Source organism: Grammomys surdaster, unplaced genomic scaffold (genome assembly GCF_004785775.1).
Source record: "Grammomys surdaster isolate TR1022 unplaced genomic scaffold, NIH_TR_1.0 132, whole genome shotgun sequence".
Taxonomy (NCBI): domain Eukaryota; kingdom Metazoa; phylum Chordata; class Mammalia; order Rodentia; family Muridae; genus Grammomys; species Grammomys surdaster.
Window position 1 is genome coordinate 2,696,005 of NW_021604590.1, and position 23,537 is coordinate 2,719,541.

Genomic DNA, 23,537 nt, shown 5'->3' on the forward strand with positions numbered 1-23,537 from the left:
TGCACAAACCCACTCACACTCATACAGATGCACATACACATTCACACTTATGTACACACACTCACTCACATGTACACACACTCTCTCACACACACTCACACACACACACACACGTATGCACACACATGCAACAAACCCACTGACACTCATACAGATGCACATACATATTCACACATATGTATACACATTCATACACACACACACACACACACACACACACACCTGGAACAAGAAACTGACATATTCTGCCACCTTGACATATTCACATGTCACCCTGTCAAGTCCCATATGCCATGTCCAAAAGACACGGCGAGCCCAGAGTTGTCATCTTTAACTGTCATCAACTAAGCAGATCTCCAGGGAGAGCAGAAAAGGAGAAACCAAGTCTATGGCTGCTGAGTGATCCAAGACTGAATTTGAGCAAATATTCACAGAAAGCTCTGGCTGTTGCTCGCCAGGTGCTTTTACTGCCTGCTAACAGTGATATCAGAACATCAAGCTGTTGACCAAGAATAATAAAGTTTCCTTTAAAAGGGCTTTCTTATTAACTCATGGTGCCCCCCCCATTGCTGAGCCTTTCTGGATTCATGATTTCTTAGAGTGTTTTGCCAGTTATTCTTCTCTCCCTACTAATAGGATGGAGAAAACTCTGAGAAGCACAGAGAATCAAAGCACAGGGCAGAGAGCAGCAGAATTTCCAGGGTTCTGTAGTTGACCCCCAAGTTACAGGTTAGCACCTGACCAGAGTAACCTTGCCTTTGTATCTCCGTGGAGAGGCATCTCTTCTAAGATCAGTAAAAAATAGGGAGGGGATTGTATAAGCCACAGATAAATATGCTCAAGTTCCTTAGCGATACACATGAAAAATAAATTATCAATGTGGTTGACAAGGTTTTTAGACAAGGCAGCTAGCAAATCAAACTTACATCATAAGCAGAATTGCAGTTTTATAAAATTGATATAAAATAGCTAAAACTGAATCAGTTTAATTTAAATTGTTTTTAGACAAGAGAAAAAGAAAAGAAAAGAAAAAGTCAACCACAGAAAGAAAACTCCCACTGGGCAGAGATAGAAACAGTCTTGAGACAGATTTGAAAAATAAATGTACCTGCATTTTAAAATAAAATCCCCAGCTCACATTTGCTAGGAATGTCTCTTTAGGGACCTTAGTGGGATATCATGCAAACAACAGAGGAGACAAAAACAAAAACCATTCCAAAACAACAACAACAGCAACAACAACAACAAATCCCATCATCCAGAAATTTAAATTCTGAAATTAACAGTAGTGCTGAGGATTCTTGGTCAGAAAATTGATTGATCATATTCCATGCACCAGCCATTTAACATCCTCTAGCCTCTCACCATACACTCCAAGATCACAGGAAGCACAATTTCAGGAAGCCCCCATGCAGAATGACTTGTAGGCACCTGATATCCCCACCTGTTTCATACCTTCTGTACACACATTAGTTTGTTAGCTCTTCCGGTCGCACTAGGCATTGTTTATAGAAAGGAAAGAAAATAACAGAATCAAACTATCCTTACGCTCCCTCTTCCAAACCAGCTATTCATATCCATCAGATACAAAGTAACAAAAGAGTTGTTTATACCCAAACCTGGTCAGTCCTTCCATTTCGTGAAACTTGCACGCAAACTGAAGAAACCCACTCAGCCTTAAAAAGGTCGATCATTTTGTTGCCTACAGCTTCATCTCCGAGAGCTCTGGCTTCCTCGGTCCTGTCTGCGCTCTCTCGCTCCCTCTGTGTGTCTCTCTACTTCCACGGGAGAGGGAGAGGTTTCCCTTCCCCTTTCCTGTTTCTGCCGCTGGATGAAGGATGAATGCTAAATACAAGATTCGAAGAGATTTTTTTTCCTTCTTATTAGGTGAACAGTTGGAAATCTAAAATCTTTCTCTTCTGAATGGCTTAATATGCCACTCGCTCAGCTCAGAACATTTATATAAAGAGGCAGAAACACAACCAAGAATTCTACTTAAAAAAAAAAAAAGAAAAAAGAAAGAAAAAGAAAACCACCCTCCCCCGGAGCCTATTCTGTTTACTTAACTATTAGCACTTACCCTGAGGTGTGCCATAAATGCTCTATTCCAAATGTACAAAAGCCAACCACATCTCAACTGAGAATTAAACAGTTTTAATGTCTTCAAATCCATGCTCCTGCTCCAAGCCCTGATACAGGCAGTCACTGGCAGTGGTACAATAGTTCTCAACAGCAGACATCTGATTCTTGACATTTAAAAATAACAATATTGGGGAAATGGGAGGCCTTTTTTTTTTTAATTAACTAAAACAGCTTGTGAGTGAGCACACATTGCCCATTGAGTATATTGATTTCAATGTACAGTGACTGCAAGCCAGTCTTTGTCAGTCACAGGCTAGACACATACAGACCCCTCAACTTTTACACAGTCATGGCAAGAAGCTGCCTTAACTTCAGTCTGTGTGAAACTCTCCAAAGACAGAAGATGCATTTTAATATTTACATTCTCTTATTTGGTGAATATATATCTGTTCAGTGATTCACTGAAGAATATTAGTTACGGGTTACTAATTTAGTTTGGAATCAAATTAGGGATTATGCTTTCCTTTCTGCTGGCAGGCAATTTTACATTTACATTCTTTCATTGGCATGAACGTACTGCAGGTCGAGTGCACACGAGTTTGATGCAGAGGAAGACAGATAATAAAATAAACCATTAACATCTACGTCTGAAACATATTACAGACCTGGACAGACTTGGGGTCAGCTGCTGGCTGCCCTGCCTATTCTTCATTCTTTGTGTCCCTGTCAGCTTTGTATATAAAGCTAAAGCAAAAGAGGACTCCTGAGAAGAGGTGACAGTGAGAGCGGAGCAGAATGAAAACAACAGGAATCTGTTAGGCAAATGGATAGAAATATGAATATCAGAATGGAAATCCATTTTCTGCGTGAGAAAAAGTTGTGGAAAATATTTAAAGCAAACGTAGTATTTTTCAAAGTTGTTTTGAGTATTAGAGGAGATCTTGACGGTTTCTAGCACCTCGAGGGCATATGATTGTAGGTCTTCTCTCTGTGGAGAGGATAGGGACTGAGCCTGGAGAATGGAAAGAATTCAGACTTTCAAGGGAAAAGAATGAGTTTCGGTTCGCCATCTTTCTGTGTGCCCTTGGTCAAGTAATTCAACATAGGTTTCTAAGTCTATTTTTTTTTCCTCGTGAAATGCTTTTAAAATTTCAAAGAACAAATGACATAGCATCTGTGCTTTCAGCGAGGCGTTTGTAAATCGAGAGTCACGGGCCTTCCAAATCTTAGAGACTGCTCTAACTTGTACACTGAGGTACTCAATTTACAATTTTAAATAAAAAAAAAGTGCAGAGAGATTAGAGATTTCTAGAACCAAGGGCCTTGTCTTTCAGTAGGTGAAGTAGGCTTCAAAAATCTGAAGGACGGTTCCAGCAATGTCATCAGTTAGCAGCACATAGGGACTAAACGCCTGGTGTTCCCCGTGGAGCGGAACTTTGTGTGTTAACTAAACCTTGTGACCGTGATGCGCCAGGTGAGCCAGCTTTAAATCAGCCGACGCCTACAGTGATCTCACTAGAAAACAAAACTAAACAACTCTTTTTATTTCTTCAAGTTTGCTTCAAGGAATCACTTGAAATACATGAAACTGTCCCACAAGAGCTGATGGGAGGCAGATAATCCTATTTTCTGAGAAGAATATCACCAGGATATCATATTCTTTCTCTCTTTTTCTAGAAGAAAGAGAATTGTTGGAACCTGGGACTCAGGAGGCATCTCCTACTTTCTATCTCTTCACTATTATTCAGTATTTCCCTCCTTTTCTGTGCCAGAACAGTCCAGCCTCAACACAAGGGGTAGGGTGGTTCTCCATGTTGACCGCTTACTGACATGGTCGGGCCCCCTCCTAAGACACAGAACCATCATTAGCCTTTCACACTGAAGACCTTCTACAGAACAGGAACTCAATAAATGCCAACATTTATTAAATAAGTTGCAACACAGATTTCAGTGCATATTTAAAAAGATGGATAAACACCACTCAGGATTAATTCTTGCCCAACCTATGAAACAAAATATTAACTTTTTAACAGTTTCGAGAATGAATAATAATAAAAAAAATAAAGGTACCACTGTTTTAGGTAGCAAGAGGGGAGTGGGGCAGAGAGAAACAAGAAATGTATTGTCTTCCGTGTGCCTAACTGGGTGTCAGATATGTGAGTGGATGATTCACTCCAGTTTTTCTTATGGCTTTCGTAAACATTTTATATATATATTATTTATATTATTAATAAATTTATATTATTTATAATTAATATTATAATTATTTATAATTTATATTTATATTATAATAATTAATTTTATTTATATTAATTATTTAAATATTATATATATAAATTATATATATACATATATATACATATATATACATATACATATATATATATATATATATATATATATATATATATATATATAATATATATATATAAAACTAGCCTAAGGAAGATAAGTAATTCAAAAGTAGGGGCTTCTAGCCATGACAGTGAGAGGCACTGACATGCCTGTATTAAGCCCCACACTTGATGTTAAAGATTTCATTCTGATGTAACTGAGGAATGTTTAAAATGACTCTACACTTAGCTTCCGAATGAAGTACGGGATAAGCCCAAGTTTCGACCTCCTGGTCATAGGTCAAAACGCCTCAGTATGTTAAAGCTGCGGTTTTTCCTTTTGTAGATCGTCTTACTAACCCAGCTCTCGGAACAGCTGTGAGGACGGAACACACTGACCACAGCGTCCAGTACGCAGTGACTTTGCAGCTCACACCCAATTTCTTTTTCCTTTGTCTGTCTTCGCATACTTTACTGCTTTTTGAGATTTTGAATTTAAAAGGCAAAACAACAACAACAACAACAGCAAAAAAACAAAAAAAGGAAAATAAATTTCAAGATGGAGAACGTAAACTTTTGTACAAGTATAGATAAACATCATATTACAAACCGTCGCTGGTGTTAGGTGCACGAACAGCAACCTTCTTAAGTCTAATTCTCGTTTTGCCTATCCCACCAGAACACACGGGCTTTAACAGTCTTACTAAAAGAGCCTTTTCATAGAAAACACGCCAGTTTCTAAACATCTCTACCTCCTTTCTTATCCTTTCTTCAAGGTAATTATTTTCTTTTTATCAAAGTACTCTCAATATTGGATAAAACCTATGTGCTTAAGTCATTTCTAAATCCTTAGCTTGGAGCCTCCAGAATGGTCATTTTGTGAACAGACTTGGTTGCTAGTCCTATTTCTGCCACATGCTAACAGTATAACCCACTAAACTTTTATTTGAGTTCACTTTTTTTTCTATACCAAGTGGGTCCAATAAACTGTTTTAGCTTGAAAGTTATCATTAGTTCTTTGCCTGCATGTATGTATGTGTACCATGTGCATGCCTGGTGCCTGCAGAGGTCAGAAGAGGATGATGTCGGGTCTCCTAGAACTGAAGTTACAAATGGTTGCCACCACTATGTGGGTGCTGAACCTGGGTCCTCTGAAAGAACAGTCAGTGCTCTCAACCACTGAGAAACCTCTCCAGCTTTTCTTGATGATTTATTTATACACAGAACAATCATGCAATAAACTAGGCAGCCCTACTTCCCACGATAAACACTAACATGCATTGCGACATGGTAGCTTCTTTTAAACTTTGAACTTAAGTCCTGTCTCTGTCCTTGCCCAGCAGTGCCAGCCTAGACTATTCTCAGGGCTCAGGATAGGTACTCCCAAGAAACCTATATTGATCAGAAAGGGTTTAAGGAAGGAAACATGACCATCTTCTCACTGGAAGAATTTTTCCTTGCATTTCTTTTGAAGGAGAGAATGGAGATGGTTATGTTTTTATGGTCTTGTTAAAAACTTTCACTGAAAGATAGCGGCAGCAGGAAAGAAAGAGAAACCGGATGCTCTGAAAGGGGGCGGGGCCGGGAACCCACGAGGATCATTATGTGGAACCTTGCGTCTTACTGGAGGCAGGAAAAGAGGGAAGACAGTCCTGCCTGCCTGTGCGGATATTTTTATCCAGGTGAATCGCATTTAAGTAAACTGGAGGCAGAAGGGGGAAACGGGAGCAGAAGGGGAAAGGGAAGAGCCGCCTGCTCGTGTGTGGGATTTACATGCTGACACTAATTGTATTTTACTGCACTGATGCTTTCACGGCACCCTCCTCTCCTCTGTTGTCCTGGGCTTCTGCAGCTGTGCTTAGCAGGTCCCCAAACTGCCTGTCTCCACCTCTGCAGGGCATCATCCTGCTATTCGGTGTCTCGGTAGTGGGGCAGGCGGAGATAATTACCGCAACGAGGAAGACGCATGCGCCATCTCTCATCTCTCAGTAGAAATGAATGAAGCTGATAGAATGTGTCTCCTTGAGTTTTTCCCTGATAGCTTCAATTAATCACCGAAATGATAAATGGTCTGGCCGTGTTCATATAGACAGTTCAGAATAGAGCCGAGACTAGAACCCAGGAGCAAAGATCACACCACCCAGTCATGAACAATCTCACAGCATCTATCATTTAACATAGATAGTACCTGTAAGTACTGGCAGGACCTCTCTTGTTGACAAGCCTCGGACTTCACCATGGCCTGATCCATGTTCACCGAGGCTTTCTGATAAACCTCTCGGGCTCTGCTCACGGTGAGAGTGGAGGACCAGGCACTCTTCTTCAGAAGTGGGGCATCCAGCGTGACTGGCAGGTTAGCACAGGTAGAGCACTTGATGTCATTGTTACTCCGGGAAGCTTTCACTGCCTGCTCGCTGATGGTGTTGTAGGCTTCCATGAAATACTGCGAAGCAGAGCGGTCAGGGCACCTGCCCATGGTCATCACACCCGACGGCGTGTGGTAGAGGCACATGTCGCCATCCAGGTTGTCATCCGAGCTCCACCAGCTGGGAGAGGTAGGGGAGGCATTAGAGGCATTGGATCTAGCCTTGGACTCTGATCGCCTCTCCTTGCTCTTGCTGCGTTTGCCATATCTCACAGTTTGCGACTCGTCCGGGCTAGCCTTGCCCCCGTTGACGCTGCCTTTGGATGGCCCCTCCAGGGAATGAGACTTGGTGAAGAGCTTCTGGACCGAGTGGACCAGGTGACGGATGCGGCCGGGGCTATCGCTGCGATGCTCCACAGCGGTGCGCTTGTACTGTAGCGTGTGATAGCCATCCCGGCTGAGGGGCAGCTGCCTCTCAAACTGATCCAGCAGGTTGGTGGGGAGGCGATTCGCCTTGGTGGCCAGTGTGCGTGGCACCAGGGCACTCTCGTCCTTCAGCTCCTGCTGCGAGGTGTAGTGCCTGCGCGGGAAGGTGCTGCTGGCTAGCGGGTCGCTGAAGGGCCCCACGCACTCGGCCTGGAAAGAATTCCGCTGGGTGTAATATGGATGGTCCGCAGGGTGGTGGTCTACTGGGCTCAGCAGGTACGGCTTGTGGTCTGAGTGGTGTGACAAGGAGTCACAGGCTGATTCGCAGGTGATCCCATGGTGGTGGCTGCGGCTACCCGATAACCCTTTCATTGCTGACTGGAAGCAATCACAGGGGTCATGGGAACCCTGTTAAGTTCCAGACCCGTCTTGGGCAAAGACCTGAGGGATGAAGAACACAGACAAGGAGTTAGCATTTTCGTTGGTACATATATACTGTTCTTTTCTGTGACTACACACCCCTGGTGGGTTTCTGGGGGACTTCAGGCTGTTCCTAGAAGCAGCTTTCATGCGTTACTGGAAAGGTCTTTCTCACCTTTGTAAGGCTGTAAGGCTCACCCTGGGACAAGGAAACTATGAAATACAATCTTACTGCTGTTTTATTTTCTGAGACAGATTCTTGCTACAGAGCCCAGGCTGGAGCACTCAATCCTGCCTCAGCTTCTGAGGGATGGGATCACACTGAAGTAGCACTGCACTGGGCTGAAATCATTATCACCACACTGGGTGGAAGCCGTTTCCAAGTTCTTTGACATGGTAACTGTTTTCTTTTATGATCTCAGTAGCTGTATGTATCTTTCTTTGCTTTCCTTCTTTCCTTCTTGACATGGTTTTAAAAAGGTATTTTGTTATTTTTTTATTATATGTAGGTGTGGAGGTATGTTTTGGGACATGTGTTGATGCCAGCTAAAACTATAGATATGTCCTCTGGAGCTGGAGTGACAGGTTGTTGTGAGCTACCCAAATTCAATGCTGGGAATTGAAGTAAGAAGCAATCTTTAGCCTCTGGCCCCAATTCACACAGTAATCACAAATTTAGCATATCTTAAGGGCTAGGTTTCTGAGGAAAGCATTTCCTGTTATGATCTTGTGATTTTATGGCTTCTCATGTCCACTCACTAGAACCCACAAGATTGTTTGTTTCTGTCTTACCCAGTTAAGGTTCCTGTCAGCCTGGCTTAATGGCACTCCTATATCTTTCTATCTATGAACAAACTATTACTATAGGCACAAAGAAAGCATTCTGTAAGTGGAAATTAAAAAACAACAACAACAAAAAAAGCCAAGATGAACAAAAGAAGTCCATGGCAACTTTGTATCTTTGTCACGGCTTTCTGTTTGAAATTCTGAAGAAATAATTATAGCACCCAAACAAGCCTTCATATTGATCAGCTGCAGATCAAATTGATCGGAGATGTGGGGTAAACTTGCCCATGGATTTCTGTCCTCCGAGAGCCAAGTGTCCTGTAAACAAAGAGTAAGGAAGGAAGGCTGGAGAGATGGTTTAGCAGTTAAGAGCACTGGCTGCTCTTCCAGGGGTCCTGAGTTCAATTCCTAGCAACCACATGGTAGCTCACAACCATCATGGGATCTGATGCCTTCTTCCGGTGTGTCTGGAGACACTGATAGTGTAGTCACATACATACAATGAATAAATCTTAAAAAAAAAAAAACCAACAGTAACTAAGAACGTGCAGTGACTGAGTCTCGAGCCATCTTTTCTTCTGGTTGCCATGGTATGGATCTTAAGCATCCTCCAAAGGTGAGTGTGTTGAGGACTTGGTTGCTAGCCTTCAGTGTCACTGGTAGGATACTAGATGAAGCCTACTGGGAGGAAGTTAGGTCATTGGGGATACTGTGATGTAGGATCACGGTTCTTGCTTGTCTTAATTCCTGGCAGCTGTGGGATTAAGCAGTCTTCCTCACCTCATATATCTGCCATGACATGATTCTCTACCACACGTCAAAACCCGCAAGGGCTAAGTGATCTAATGCGTTATCTCTCCAAGACCATGAGACGAAACAAAGACTGCAGCAAAGAAGCACTAACATAACACACTGGTTTAAGGGTTTTGGCTAACTGTTCACAAGTGAGAGCAGAACAAGCAGAGGAGAGGCTCCTGGCCCTAAAGATGTGAGTCGGAGTCTTTGCTCATGCTCAGCTTAGACTGTAGGAGATGCCACTCCTGCATATCCTACAATGGGAGCTCACACTGAGTTCAGATCTGAGCTCAGGTTGTCCCCAACTTTGGAATCAGGCTGCGGTTCCAGCAGGGGACTTTATTTTTTCTTTTGACTTTAACATCATGCGCTCTTTAGGAGCTGACTGGGGTCATCCTGACAGCTTGTTTAAACTCTTTTTCCTTTCAAAGCTTCCTACAGTACAAAAATTGTCATTTTAGGCAATTGTTCTGCAAAGCCAATTCAAAAATATCATTTCAGATTCTCAAAAGGGAAAGATAAATGACCGGTTAGCAGACAGGGTCGGAGAAAATGCACGCACTTGGCCTTATGAAGAAAGACATGGACTTTAGAGAGGTCAGAGATTGCCTTTTCCAGGGGACACATGGCATCTGTGAGCTCATGACAACACTGGCTGTCTCGGTCTGTGCCCTGTGAAGCTTTTCACTTTTTCATTTGTGTTTTTTCTCATTGTTTGTTTTGTTTGTTTGCTTGTTTTTCTGTCTGTTGGCATTTAGGGTTGAACCCAGCCTTCAATTTTATGGCTGAACAGTTCAAAACCACTGGTGGGAAATTTTAACCACTGGTCATTTGAAATCAGTTAGTCTACTAAATTATAAAGGTAGATACTTTATCTATTCAATCTCAAGTACAATGTAACAAAAAAGGCTTAATCATTGATAACGCATGAATGTAGAATTTCCTCAGGTGGTCCATATTGTGATTCAAGTAGCATCTATTTAGTGAAAACATGGCAGTGTGACCGTACAAGGAGGAACCAGTTTCCAGGTATCTAGGAATCAGTGAGGACAAAGATGGAAGGTGAGTCGCTCTCTTGCACCTCTTAGATTTCTACTTCTGCCTTGCCATGGCCCCTGAGTTCTACCTGCCTCAAAGTTATAGTCTAGTCTAGGATCCTGGCCAAATGACCAAGGGATGTCTATACAAAGATGGTTTGTATGGAGAGAGAGAGAGAGAGAGAGAGAGAGAGAGAGAGAGAGAGAGAGCACTAAAGACACAAAAAAGAAATCCATGATAGATGTGGACTATTGAAAGCTTATAAATAAAATATTTTCTACTGAAGAAGTGCTAACAGAAAAGGAAAGCGTAGACAATCTTTTTATGAATCTATGACAGCAAAAGAGAGAGAGAGATTTAGATATATGTGAAATATAGGTCTTTAGCAAGACTATGGTGCAAGCTAACTTATGAGAAAACTTCTATTAGTCATGTATCATGAAAGGCAGATTTTTGTTTTTCAAATATGGACTTAACAGTAAACGCTGAGCTGAGGAAACAGCTGTGCGGTAGAGGGCTTGCCTAGCATGGGAGATACCTTACGTTCAGTCCCTAGCACTCTAGAGAAGCCAAAGCCAGCCTTTTCCAGGGGACACATGGTATTTGTGAGCTCATGTTAAATAAATAAATAAACAAATAAATGTAGACAAATGAACTAAAGACAGGGCTAGTCCTGGGGGATTATACCCACATGATACATTCTGGATTCTACTGCATTGGTTCTCAACATATAAAATAACCAGGAGATGAGGCTTCAAGCTTGCCTTCTGCAGAAGCCACGTCTAGCGTAAGTATTTCGTGCTAAATGAAATGTGAAATTGGGACAAGTTAAAGACATGGAGTGACTCTAAAATGTACCATGTTGTTTCAATCAAGTGTTCGCTGGTCATCTCAATACACAGACAGCATTTTATGGAATGTGATAGTATCTGAGGACAGGCACAGAAAACCAAGAGTCTTTACAGCCATGACTGTAAATGACGTAACTAATGACGATGTATGCCAATTAAACATATACAGTGTGGTATTTACTAAACTTTAAATATGCTGTTTTCATCACGGTGAGATGCACCCAAATCTTCTAAGAGGCTAACAGAGTTCATCAGGGCTGAATACAGGAACTCACTTCCTTCTCACTGCTTGTGAAGGGACACTGAATCTTTACTCATTTGCCTCTACATTAGTGGTTCTCGGGTCTCGTATCAGATATCCTGCGTATCAGAGATTTACGTCATGGTTCATAACAGTAGCGAAATTACAGTTATGAAGTAGCAGGGCAATAATTTTGTGACGAGGGTCACCACAGCATGAAGAACTGTGTTAAAGGAATGTGGCATGGAGAAGGTTGAGAACCACTGCTCTGTGTCATGGTAGACGATGTCAAAATAATGTCACTGTGCTCTCGTAAATGCTTAAGAGTGCTAAATCTCTTTTTCTGGAATTATCAGCTTGTCTCCTTTTGTAGAAGATCTTATGCTGTCTTTCACCCTCATTTTAGAAAAGGAAAACAGGTAAATTTGTAGTTAGAAATTACAGCACCATACTTGGTGGCTTCCTGTTGAGCGGAGGCAGATGATGTCACATCCTAATGTCACTGACCATGCATAGATAATTGTAGCTGCCACCTACCCTGGAGATCCTGGGTTCTCTTTCTGCATTCTTCATACCTTCCCCTTTTCCAGCACACTGCTCTCTGGGACTCCTGTTTATTGCCCTGCTAGTTGATGTTTCTAAGTGGCTCCCACATACACTGCTGTCTCCCACACATGGTGTGGCCCATAGCATCAGTACAAAGCATTAACTGAGCATTGCTCATGTGCAAAATTCAGGGCCTGCCACTGCAAAAATAATCAGATGTATACAGAGAATTCTTACTGAAGAGGTCATGATCTCTTCAGAAAGAGATGATCTAGCCATGAGAGAAATCTAACTCACGATTCTCCTTATTTAATGCATTCTCCGGGAAGGGAGTTGCTAGTGGTTGAATTAGCTTTCAATTGGCTGTAACAATTTCTGAAAATAGAAAGGGAAATTGCCTCCTTTGCCTTCTCTCTGAGCGAGGCTGTGGAGTGTGGTCAACGTGTCTTCGTGAGGGTTTCTATGGCTATAGTGATTACCTCTAATTCTTTCTTGTTCACTACGACTTCAAAATTATGCTTTGTTGTTCTGGAGGTTCAATTTTTGCCATCAGATCTTACTTATGTCCTCATGCTCATCTTGGAGAATTTGTTGCTCTACTGGTGACCATGAGGTGAGCTTTACTGTGACAGGCACATTGTTTTTGCTGAGTCTCTGCACCTGGAGCAGAAGTCTTACTGCACAGATTGATAGCTGAAGCAAGAATGGTTACATACTGCAAAAGAAAATCTCTAGGTAATGTCTGAGACCCAAGGAAGCAAACAAGCCGGCTACATATTTGAAGAAGCTGACAGAGGAAACTATCCCTGCAAAACAGGTGATTCCTTATTTCATTTGATTTCTGTGCATGTCTTTATTTAGAGCTGCTTGTCTTGATTTTTCTTTCACACGCAGAGAACAGTCAACCAGAGGCCTTTTGCCATCTTACTCAGTGTGGGTTGGCAGGCAAGCAATCACAAACTGTGTCACAAACAATGTGGGGGCCCCTGCCTGAGAGAACAGAGAGCATCATGCTCTGGTTTAAGAAGATAGTGGGAAGAGGAAATCTTTATGAATTCTTACAGGGTCAAACTACCTTTTTGGCTTTCCTCCACTTGCCTGTGACTTTTATACCAGATTATCACATTCAAGTAAGAAGGAATAAAAGACCCTCATATCAAAAAGAACAACCTAGTCCTCGAATAATGACCACATTTCCCAGTGTCCCTTGATGTGCATAGGTGATTCATTCTGACTAATGGAATCTAATTCGAAATGGCATGTGCCATTTCTGGAAAAGATCTCAAAAGTGAAGAGTGTTCTCTTTCACCCTTGCTCTGAATGGAAGGCAGATCTGAGGGCTGGTCAATCAGTGATCGTGTATCAGGTTGTGAATACTACGTACCAAATGAGCATGAATAGAATACAGAATAAAGGTTCTGGTCACCATGGAGTGCCTTATTAGCCTGCCATCTTGTTTTTGTGAGAGGAAACAGACTTCTGTTTGGATTTTAAACCACTGTTCTACTTCCTTGAAACTGCTTTCTGAATGAGCTGAAGCCCAATCACAGACGCCATGGAAGCCATGTCACGATGCAAAAGCATACCTTGCAGCTGGTGGTGCCCTACTTGAAGATTTAACTAAGAGAGAGACACGATCTTATGTCCTAAAGATTTCTGTGCTTGTCCTTAGACAATAAATGTAAGGTAGAGGGGACCAGAAGGTCCAAGGGAACTATCATTTCATGAGATAAAAATGAAGGGGAGGCAGGGACACGCTAGAGGAGCAGTGTGATGTCCTGGCTATCAGGGTAGTTCCCCAATTCCTGCTCTCTCAGCGAAGTAAGGATGCTCCTACCATAGTTTGAATACTTTTTCTAGAAACAACAAAATACTCTGCTGAGGATCCAGCTTTCTCTAGCACCCTTTTCATCTGCTTACAATAAAACCCAGTTCTATGAGTAGCTTCCAGACGCGTGAGCTAAAGAAGCCTGCTCTCTTTATCAGTACCTAGCCTAATGTGTTTCATGATAGTAAGAAAAAATGGATATGTATACCTAAAGGCATACAGCTATTAGTGAGGCACCTTTGAGTACACACTGTATGAAATATTCCAATTATATTATTCAAAGCACAATGCTGCGCCATTTTATACAATGCAGAATGTACTTTGGCTTTTCATTAACCTTAGTTGCTATCCTAATCACCTGAGGTTTGATTTTATTTGTGAATACCACTTTGAATCCAGGGGCATTTCTCGATCAGAAAGATTTGGTATTGTACAAAGAACAAAACAAACAACTGAAGCCTCTCCAATTTAGTCACAGTAGGGAGCAATTCACTGCTGTTGCCTCACAAAGCTTTCGAAAGAAAGGCAGTTTTGGAACAGCATTCCAGAGTCAAATGGTGGGGATGAGTCCTTGAGAAAGGGTGGTGGGCCTCTGTTAGCATTACTATGGACTGACTACTGTTTGAGCAAAACACCACAGAGCTCTGTAGAAGATTTTTATGTGGAGATGACTGAGGTGACAAATTGTAATATGGCACCTTGTCTTAGTTAGGGTTTTACTGTTGTGAACAGACACCATGACCAAGGCAAGTCTTATAAGGACAACATTTAATTGGAGCTGGTTTACAGGTTCAGAGGTTCAGTCCATTATCATCAAGGTGGAAGCAAGACAGCAACCAGGCAGGCATGGTGCAGGAGGAGCTGAGTTTTACATTTTCATCTAAAGGCAGCTGACAGAATACTGGCTTCCAGGAAACAAGGATGAGGGTCTTAAAGCCCATACCCACAGTGGCACACTTCCTCCAACAAGGCCACACCTACTCCAACAGGGCCACACCTCCTAATAGTGCCACTCCCTGGGCCAAGCTTATACAAACCACCACACACATTTATTTGGGCTAGACAGAGGTGGCTGTCTTTACCATGAGGGAACCAGCAGTCCCCTTGTGGTACTGTTTTCCCTTGCTTTCCAGAGCAGGCTCAATTGGCTCAGCTAAGCCCATGAATGCCCTGGGAAAGAGCCAAGAGAATATGATCACCTTGATCAGCAGAGGTCAATCAATGCTCTTTTCAGAGGTACTGTAGAGAAGGGAACACTTTATCTTTTGGGGTACAGAATATTGACAATGGAAGAGGAAAAGGCATCCGGGTCTGCCCCAAAAGTTGAGCAAAACTTGCAAGCAAGTGCTTAATCAGGAATCAACAAAGACTGATGGCAGACTAGAACTTCTTAACGGGAGGAAGATCAGCAGTGGTGGAAGGTGGGAAACTTGGAAACAAAGACAGCTCAAACAAAGGAACTTGGAAAAAGCCATGGAAAACAGACTGATCAAAACTCAGTGTGCTCTCTCTGTGTGTTTCTCATAACCAGCTAAAGAGTCTGGTGAACACGCTGTAGACATGCTACTGCACAGTTAGAGCACACACACACACACACACACACACACACACACACACACACACACACACACCACACACACACCTCTGAATAAGGCTTCCTTTTATAATCCCCTTTAAAATTCGATTGCTTGTTCTCACCAAATTTGTAATATAATTCTAACTTCTCAAGTTCCAAGGCCTCAACGTGCCTGTATCGAGGTCCCTTTGTGATAGGTGTTCAGTCAGCAGCTGCACTTGGGAAGTTTTCTCCCTTCCACAGCATCTGCTGAGGACACCCTGGCTGGGTTTGTTGAGGCAATCACCATGTTTCCTGAGCTGACTGAGCAGAGTTTGAAAGCTAAACTGGGGGTGGGGTGGGTGGGTAATTTGTGCAGAGGCTTACTTGAGCGAGCCAGATGTTCCCTCTAGAGAGTCAAGTGAAAATATCTCCAGTCAGTGGACTTTATGAGCTTAGGCAAGGTCAAAGCAAGCAGCGCCTATCTACACAGATGCTATAGGAAGGAAGAGCTATCTACTATTTAAGCTAGGGGACAGTGAGGCCACTGGATCTGCAGAAGGAGAAAGTGTGAAGAGAAGAATCAATCCAGAATCCATGCAGTCCTGGAAATAAATAAAAGAAAAAAAGTCTCCTAAACCTTTTTCATCTAGGCAGTCAGTTCTCTGCCTGGTGTGGCTGAGATCTTGTAGCAGTTTGTGGCAGAAACACAGTAGCCCAGAAAAGCTTATATACATATATAAATGGAACCCCTCTTCAAAGTTGGGGTAACCACAAGCTGACCAGAAACCACTGTCAGTGGTCTGTGTTCATGTGGGCACGTTGTGAGTTCTCAGCATTAACCACATTGGAATTGGCTGAGGTATCATCCTATGGCCTCACACAGACTACTTATTGAGTGTGTGATACCTTTCAAACACTCATTCGATTTTATATCCACTCTTGGGAAACGCTCGTTGATGCCTCTTTCCATGACAAGGAGATGGTCAGATGCTTCGAGGAGGTGAGGGGAATGGCCATTCTGTGTCTGACAGAATCACTTTCCTCTGGTGACTTAGGCCTCCCTGTCTTCTCCCATGGTTGTGTTAGTAGGACTCAATATTTTTGACTCCTCAGTCCCTTCCTTTTGCTTCCCCCAGGGGACAGTTTTTAAAGTACCACACGTTAATCACTGCTTGTCAAACAACTCAACTTCTCCCTTTTTTCATCATAGCACCAACTTCTCCTCTTGGATTCCTACACCCAATTTTACATTAGAAACAAACAAACTCGTCTCCACTAAAGATTCTAGAACCATGTCTGTGGGTGGAGAAGGATTTCGTTTCTGGGTTAAAGTTCTAGGCTCAGACAGAATTAGCTAGCAAGGCATCAATCCAAATGTCCATATGTCCTTTTATTGTTCCGGTATGGAACCACATCAAATCAGTGCACGTAGGTCGGTGATTTGTTAATAAACTGTGTATGCATCGTGCACTGAGCACTGTAAAAGGAACTGAGGATACTTAACATTGCATTATCAACACCCTCCCGCCATTTTGTCTCAGATTCCTTTACTCTCGATCTTCCTGTCTCTGCCAGCTGCTCCGATAGTTGCTTCTACTTCCTCTACTCTTTCCTGTCTTACCAGCCCAGGGGATACATCAGGCCAAATGTTTTGCCATCTCCTCTGTTCTACAATATAGTTTATTGATTCTGGACAATATAAATCAAAGAAAGTTGTCACCACATTCTTGTCCCTTCACACAGAGGCTGCCGAACATTCCTGGGGGTAAGACTAGTGCAAAATCTCAACTCTACTCTCAAAGCCTATTAGGAGTACCATCCAGATTCTTCTCCTATGGCCGTATTGAATCCTTGAACCCACCCATTCCTCATTGGTGAGGACCTGGTGGAAAAAGAGCTGATAAAAGCCAACAGAGTAAAAAGAAATACGGTCTGTGGCTCCAGTGATCGGCTACCAAGTAAACACTTTGATCTATCTATCAGCACGTTCTGAATGCTTCAAGTGTATGGTATCAGTTAATTATGAAATGGTAGGTTCTCTAGAACTCTATATCTATCTAAGGTGGGTATATTCTAAGACCCCTGATAGATGTCTGGAACATCTGATAGTACTGAACCCCATGTAAGCCGTGGTTTCTTCTACGCACACATGTGTGTTTTAACTTACAAATTGTGAACAATGTGAAACCAACAATCATAAAATATGATAGTCATTAGTAACCTCAGCACGTGAGTTTTTTCCCTTTCCTTATTATGCCAATAAGTTTCAACTTTTCTCCTAAAGGGAACACTTAACGCCTTGTATTTGGCATACCCAGGTTGCCAGTATTTCTACTCTTGCCCTTTAGGGAATTATTAAAACCTATAAAATAAGAATTACCGTTACTGGGACCACTCAAGACCCAGGCGGATATCTGAGACATCGACCGAGAGACTAATCATGTGGTCTATGTTGTATGAGTACACTGGCTGAAAGGACCACTCACACATGAGAGATGAAGCAGGCAAGGAATTTCAGAATATCACTCAGGAAAGACAACATCACTCAGGAAATCTTCACTCAGCATGTCAAGGAGTTGACTGTGGAGTAGCTGAAATTTAAAAAAAAATAAAACTATGTGTGTGGTGGTTTGAATGAAAATGGCCCCATAGGCACTACTAGAAAATATGGCTTTGTTGAAGGAAGTGTGTCACTGCAGGGGTAGAGTTTGAAGTTTCGGAAGCTCAAGTCAGGCCCAGTGGTTCACTGTCTCTTCCTGCTGCCTGTGCATCCAGATACAGAACTCTCAGCTCCTTCTCCAGCACCATGTCTGCCTGAACGCTGCCATGTTCCCCACAATGTTGATAATAGACTAAACCTGTGAACCTATAAGCCAGCCCCAATTAAATGTTTTCCTTTATAAGAGTTGCTGTGGGCATGGTGTCTTTTCACAGCAATAAAAATCTTAACTTAGACAGTGTGTAAAGGGTGATCATACTCTTTGGATAAAGAATTAGACTTTCAAAAAATTAAATAACTTACCCAAGACCATGAATTAGTAAATTTTAAATGCATAATGCTTTCAACTAATATGCTGTGAAAACTATTGTTAGCAGTCTTAAACACGTACACACATTCACACAGAGACACTCACCCACACAGACAGATACACACACTCGCACAGAGGCATTCACACACACACACACACACATACACACACACTCATACACAGACACACAGACACTCACACAGAGACACTCAACCACACAGACACATACACACACTCACACACACACATACACACACAGAGACACACACACACTCATATACAGACACTCACATAGAGCCACTCACACAAACACACACAGACACATATACACCCTTGTATAGAGACATACACACAAAGACACACACTCATACACAGACACACATTCACACAGGCACATACACTCGAACACTCACACAGACACAAATGCACACATATATACATACACACAGAGATATGCATACAGAGACACACAGACACACAAAGGCACACACTCACACAGACACACATTTACTCACGCACACTGTATTTGGTAATTCTAATAGCAGGCTTGTCATGTTATTCAGTATTTGGTTATACCATTCTTAAACTTTTAATTGTACCCCTATATCCATAGAATATAATGATCTGTCTTCCAGTCTGGCCCATGGTAGGCAGCTCCATATCTGCCATGTGCCTTGCAGACAGACTTATCTCCTGTCCCTTCAGCCCTTCTTAGGCTCTGGCAAGGCTACATTTCTTGTCCCGTCCTCAGATGCTCTGTGCTCAGTGCTGCCTGCCTCTGCACTACTTGCTTCCACTCAAGGAATTCCTTCTTCCAAGTTGGTACAAATATAGCCTCCCTTGGAACATTACATGGCTGAAGGAAACATGGAATTGATAGGCCTTATCTAATTTATCATTTAGTTGGAAAAAAAAACACAAAACAACCAAATTACACAGACATGACAGTCTCAGGAAAATCCAAGTCAGAATCTCATTGTGCACTGAGTGGTGTAGTTGGTCCATACTGCACACGTAATGTGGTGAGTGAAAAGCTTTCGGGAAGAGCAGCCTGGGAGATGCAAAGCTAAGGAGTTCTGAGACATCTCAGCCTAGAAGACGCAGTAGTGCACACTTCAGACGACAGGTTCTTAGGGCGGTGTGAACGCGTCTCCATATTTTCAAATCTCATTGCTTCATCTTTCCTCTGATTTTGTTGTTTCTGTTTCAGAGACAAGTTCTCATTCTGTAGTCATAGCCCTGACTGGTTGGAACCTGCTGTATGGACCAGATTGTCTTCAAATTTGGGGTGATCCTACTGCAGGGATTATGGACATGCACCACCATGCTTGGTTCCCCTGAAGTTCTGAGTACTTCCATTTCTGCCTTTAACAAGGCCTTTGATACTATTATCAATGCATTGGTCAGAGCCCCTGAGACCTTCAAACCTGACGTCATTCAGTCCTTCTGCTGAGATCTTTACATGGAACTGGTCTTAGGCCTTCCCTAAATAACTACGCTTTCCCCCCCATGTAGGGACATCAAGCGTCTCAGCAAACACTGATTTAAATGAAGTGCATGGAGAAATCCTTCTCAGGTTTTAGTATGAGCCAATCTGTGTTCTCAGGATCTGCCTTTCAGCTTGGACCCAGTGCTCCTGTAGGACAAGGGTGTTTCTAGATCAGAAACTTTCCTTAAGCTCTTCTTGTTACTCTATTTGATGATACATACAATCTTGTAAGCCATGTAACCCTTCATGGAAACGCACTACACTAGAGCAGCAAGTCCACTCCTGTCTGTCTTCTGTGTCTTCCCCACTCAGGATACCACTGGTTGAATGTCACAAAGATTCTCAAACAGGAGTGTGCATCAGAATCAGACAGAAGACATGTTAAGACCCTGCTGCCTCCTGGATCCACTCTTATAGTTTATGAAGTACTTTCCCAAGAACTAACAAATTCCAGGGCCAGGTTATACTGGCCCTGTAACCCCACAGTGGGCCTGAGAAATGCAACGATTTGCGTTGGGGGAACATCTGTTGAATGCAGTTTGCAGGACTAACACCCACTCCTGTGTTATCTTACTGGACACTCTTTCTCCTTCATCAGGCTCTGGGAATATCTGCTCTGGATTATTTCCCTGCATGCACCCCTCCCTGTGCACAGCATGCAGCTCTACCAGGTGTAGGAAGGCCTCACCAATGCTCTTTTCAGGGTTCCACAGGGAAGCCCCCCAGAATACACACACTCAGCAAGAGTTAGACAAACAAACACATGATTAGGAGTCTCTTGAATGCGAAACATTTCTTTTTTTCCCTTCTAATTTGTGCTAGTTTATATGTAAAATGAGATTCATTATTCTAGAAACGGTGTCTTTCCCGTACAGGTGCCACACACAGCTGAGGTGTGTGCTGAGTCCCAAGAAAGGGCTAATGAAGATGGCCAGAGCCCACTCTGCTGTCTCATCCGTTTCCTCACACTGGCTGCAGCTGCCTGAAGGAGGCTCATTCAACCTCCTTTCGTCTCCTCAGCAGTTATGCTCTCTGGCTACAATAGCAATCATTGAGGAAAACATTGGGGACATTTTTCTGTATCTCTGAAGGCAACAACCCTTACTTCAAACCCGGCTGCGAGTTTAGTTCTAGGAGATTCAATGCCTCTTCTGATCTCCACAGGCTCCCACACAGACATGGTTCACATACATGCAACTCTGGCACATACATACAAAATAAATATGTATTTTTTAAGAGGGCTTTTTCTCTCTCTACATGAGTGCCAAGGTGATTATCATTCCAAATAGGAGAATATGCTTCCTTCCTACCACATAAATGAGCAGTCTGCAATTGCAGCAGACCTCTCAGCCTGGGTTATCCTAGCCCACAGGAGTGACTGTGGTCAGGACGAGCACTGGGAATATAAGTCAGATGAAAGAAGCAGCTTCCAAGGGTAGTGGGGGCATTGCTCCTTAGAAGAAAGCAGTACATTTCTGTGTAGACAACACCTTTGCCTGCATAGGAAATGAGTCATCTAAGACAAAGTCTGGGTGGCTCTTGCCCTATCTATGTCTTACTGCCAATGTGCTAGGGTGAAACCTGGTTGGATTTTTGCAAAATGGCCCCATCACCTATTTTAAACACAGTCAGCTTTCTGCAACTTTCAGTTGTGACAATTACTTTTGAATTATTTAATGTGAGTTTTCTCTCATGGTTTACTTTTCTTTTGAACTTGAGAATTAGTCTAGGTCACTACAAAACTACACCCTACTGTGATGGTTCGTATATATGCTTGGCCCAGGGAATGGCGTTATTAGAAGATGTGGCCATGTTGGAATAGGTGTGTCATTGTGGGTACAGGTTATAAGACCCTCATCCTAGCTGCCTGAAAGCCGATATTCTGCTAGCAACCTTCAGATGAAGATGTAGAACTCTCAGCACCTCCTGCACCATGCCTGCCTGGATGCTGCCATGTTCCCACCTTGATGATAATGGACTGAACCTGTGAACCTGTAAGCCAGTCCAATTAAATGTTGTCCTTTATAAGACTTGCATTGGTGATGATGTCTGTTCATGGCAGTAAAACTCTAACTAAGACACCTACTGTCATCAGAGTACTGCTCTGAAGACACCTGCTTCTGATGCCAAGTGTATCAGAGACTTGAAGTCTAGCTAGCAGCATGGCTTGTCTTTGCCATGAGCTGCTGGAAATTGGAAGTAACTCATCAGGGTATTTTACCAATTCCTGACTGTTTATTTTTCTCATCAGATGCCATGCAGCTCTTCTCAAGGCCCCTTACTATCCCTCTTTTCTGTCCCGTTTCCTGTACTTTTAGGGACCAGTCTCCCAGAATTAGTATTTTAGCATCTTTTAAGCACTATGATAATGGAGAACCATTATCTTTACCTTGTTCTCCCTTTCTTCCAGAGGACAGTCTAGTCACTTGTCCAGTGCTAGGTACAAAGCAAGTGCTCAACTAACAATAAATACATAACAATAAATAAATAAGACGGGAGGAAGGGGAGACCCATCAGCCTGTTGGCTCACTTCCAGGTCCCAGAGAGGAGTTAGATGGATTATTCAAGGCTTGTAAGAGAGAAAGATTATACGTTTGGGGTGTAGGAGGCTCCATACATGACTGGACTGGCCAGAAGGCAAAGGTATCCAATCTTGGAAAGCCCTCCTCTAACATGTGTGGTCACAGGTCCTGCCTTGGAACATCCTTTTTATGTGGGAACTGACAATAACAAAAAGGACCAAGGAGAAAGTCACTCAGAAATGGTACAAAGGTTCCCATGGTACCTTGTGTTTCCCTACTTGGGGACAATCTTTCTAACCTAATAAACTCATGCTGTTTCTTTTCTGTGCAAAATGGTGTGCATTTCAACAATAATAATAATAACAATAACAACAACAACAACAACAACAACCATCACCATCCTCTAGGCACCTAGTGTGGTCGAGCCTCATTCCCACAGACCCATTATCTCCCTGGTTACAATTACTACATGACTTACAGTTTTCTTTAGCATCCCTGACTGCCCTCCCCTTACGATGCTGTGGACAGCATTCGTTTCCTGTATGTGGGAAATGCTCTTTTCTGCCTCAGCCGACCTTGTTCATCCTATGCCATTATTTCACTGTATGTAGCATTTATGTTTAACCTAGAAACACTGCCCTTGGTTTGTTTTTCTTAGACATTAAAAGAAGACCTCTAGGATTTGGCAATATGAAGAAAGCATTCTTGCTACCAAGGGTTTGAATTAAATTAAAGCCTAGAAGTAAGATTTAACCCCTAAACTATATTGAACTAGGGAAGAAGTATTATAAGATTGCTCAACCTGTTAGGTGGCCAGCAGAACCCTTAAGCCAGTCATAACACAGTGACATTTCACCCTAAGCTAGTACATCATCTCCTTGCAGTGCTTGCTTTTCTTCCTGTTCAGGCTTACACTGAAGTGAATACAGCTACATTTGCAGCCTCAGTTCCCAGAGCTAATGATGCCTTAGAGCAAAAAGTTTGAGGATCAGCAACTGGGTGAAGTGAGCATGCTGTCTCCACTGCAGGAGTGGGCTGTCTCCACTGCAGTTGTCTCCACTGTAGTGAGCATGCTGTCTCCACTGCAGTGAGTAGGCTGTCTCCATTGCAGTTGCCTTCACTGCAGTGAGTGGGCTGTCTCTAGTGCAGTGAGCATACTGTCTCTACTGCAGTGAGCATGTTGTCTCCACTGCAGAGTGGGCTGTCTCCACTGCACTGAGCAGGTTGT

The 23,537-nt window shown here is 42.7% G+C and overlaps 1 protein-coding gene across 8 annotated transcripts in view; it reads right to left on the reverse strand.

The window, feature by feature from the left end:
* The window catches only part of Dlgap1 (DLG associated protein 1), a 504,138-nt gene that overhangs the window by 295,211 nt on the left and 185,390 nt on the right, over nucleotides 1-23,537 (reverse strand). For 2 of the 8 annotated variants that reach the window (XM_028762195.1, XM_028762196.1), the window contains exon 1: nucleotides 6,604-7,578. In XM_028762195.1, the coding sequence (XP_028618028.1) occupies nucleotides 6,604-7,578 (975 nt within the window). Of the gene's footprint in view, nucleotides 1-1,613; nucleotides 1,834-2,080; nucleotides 2,174-6,603; nucleotides 7,648-23,537 lie in introns of those variants that run through there. The other 6 variants (XM_028762201.1, XM_028762198.1, XM_028762194.1 and 3 more) reach the window with 5 other exon arrangements.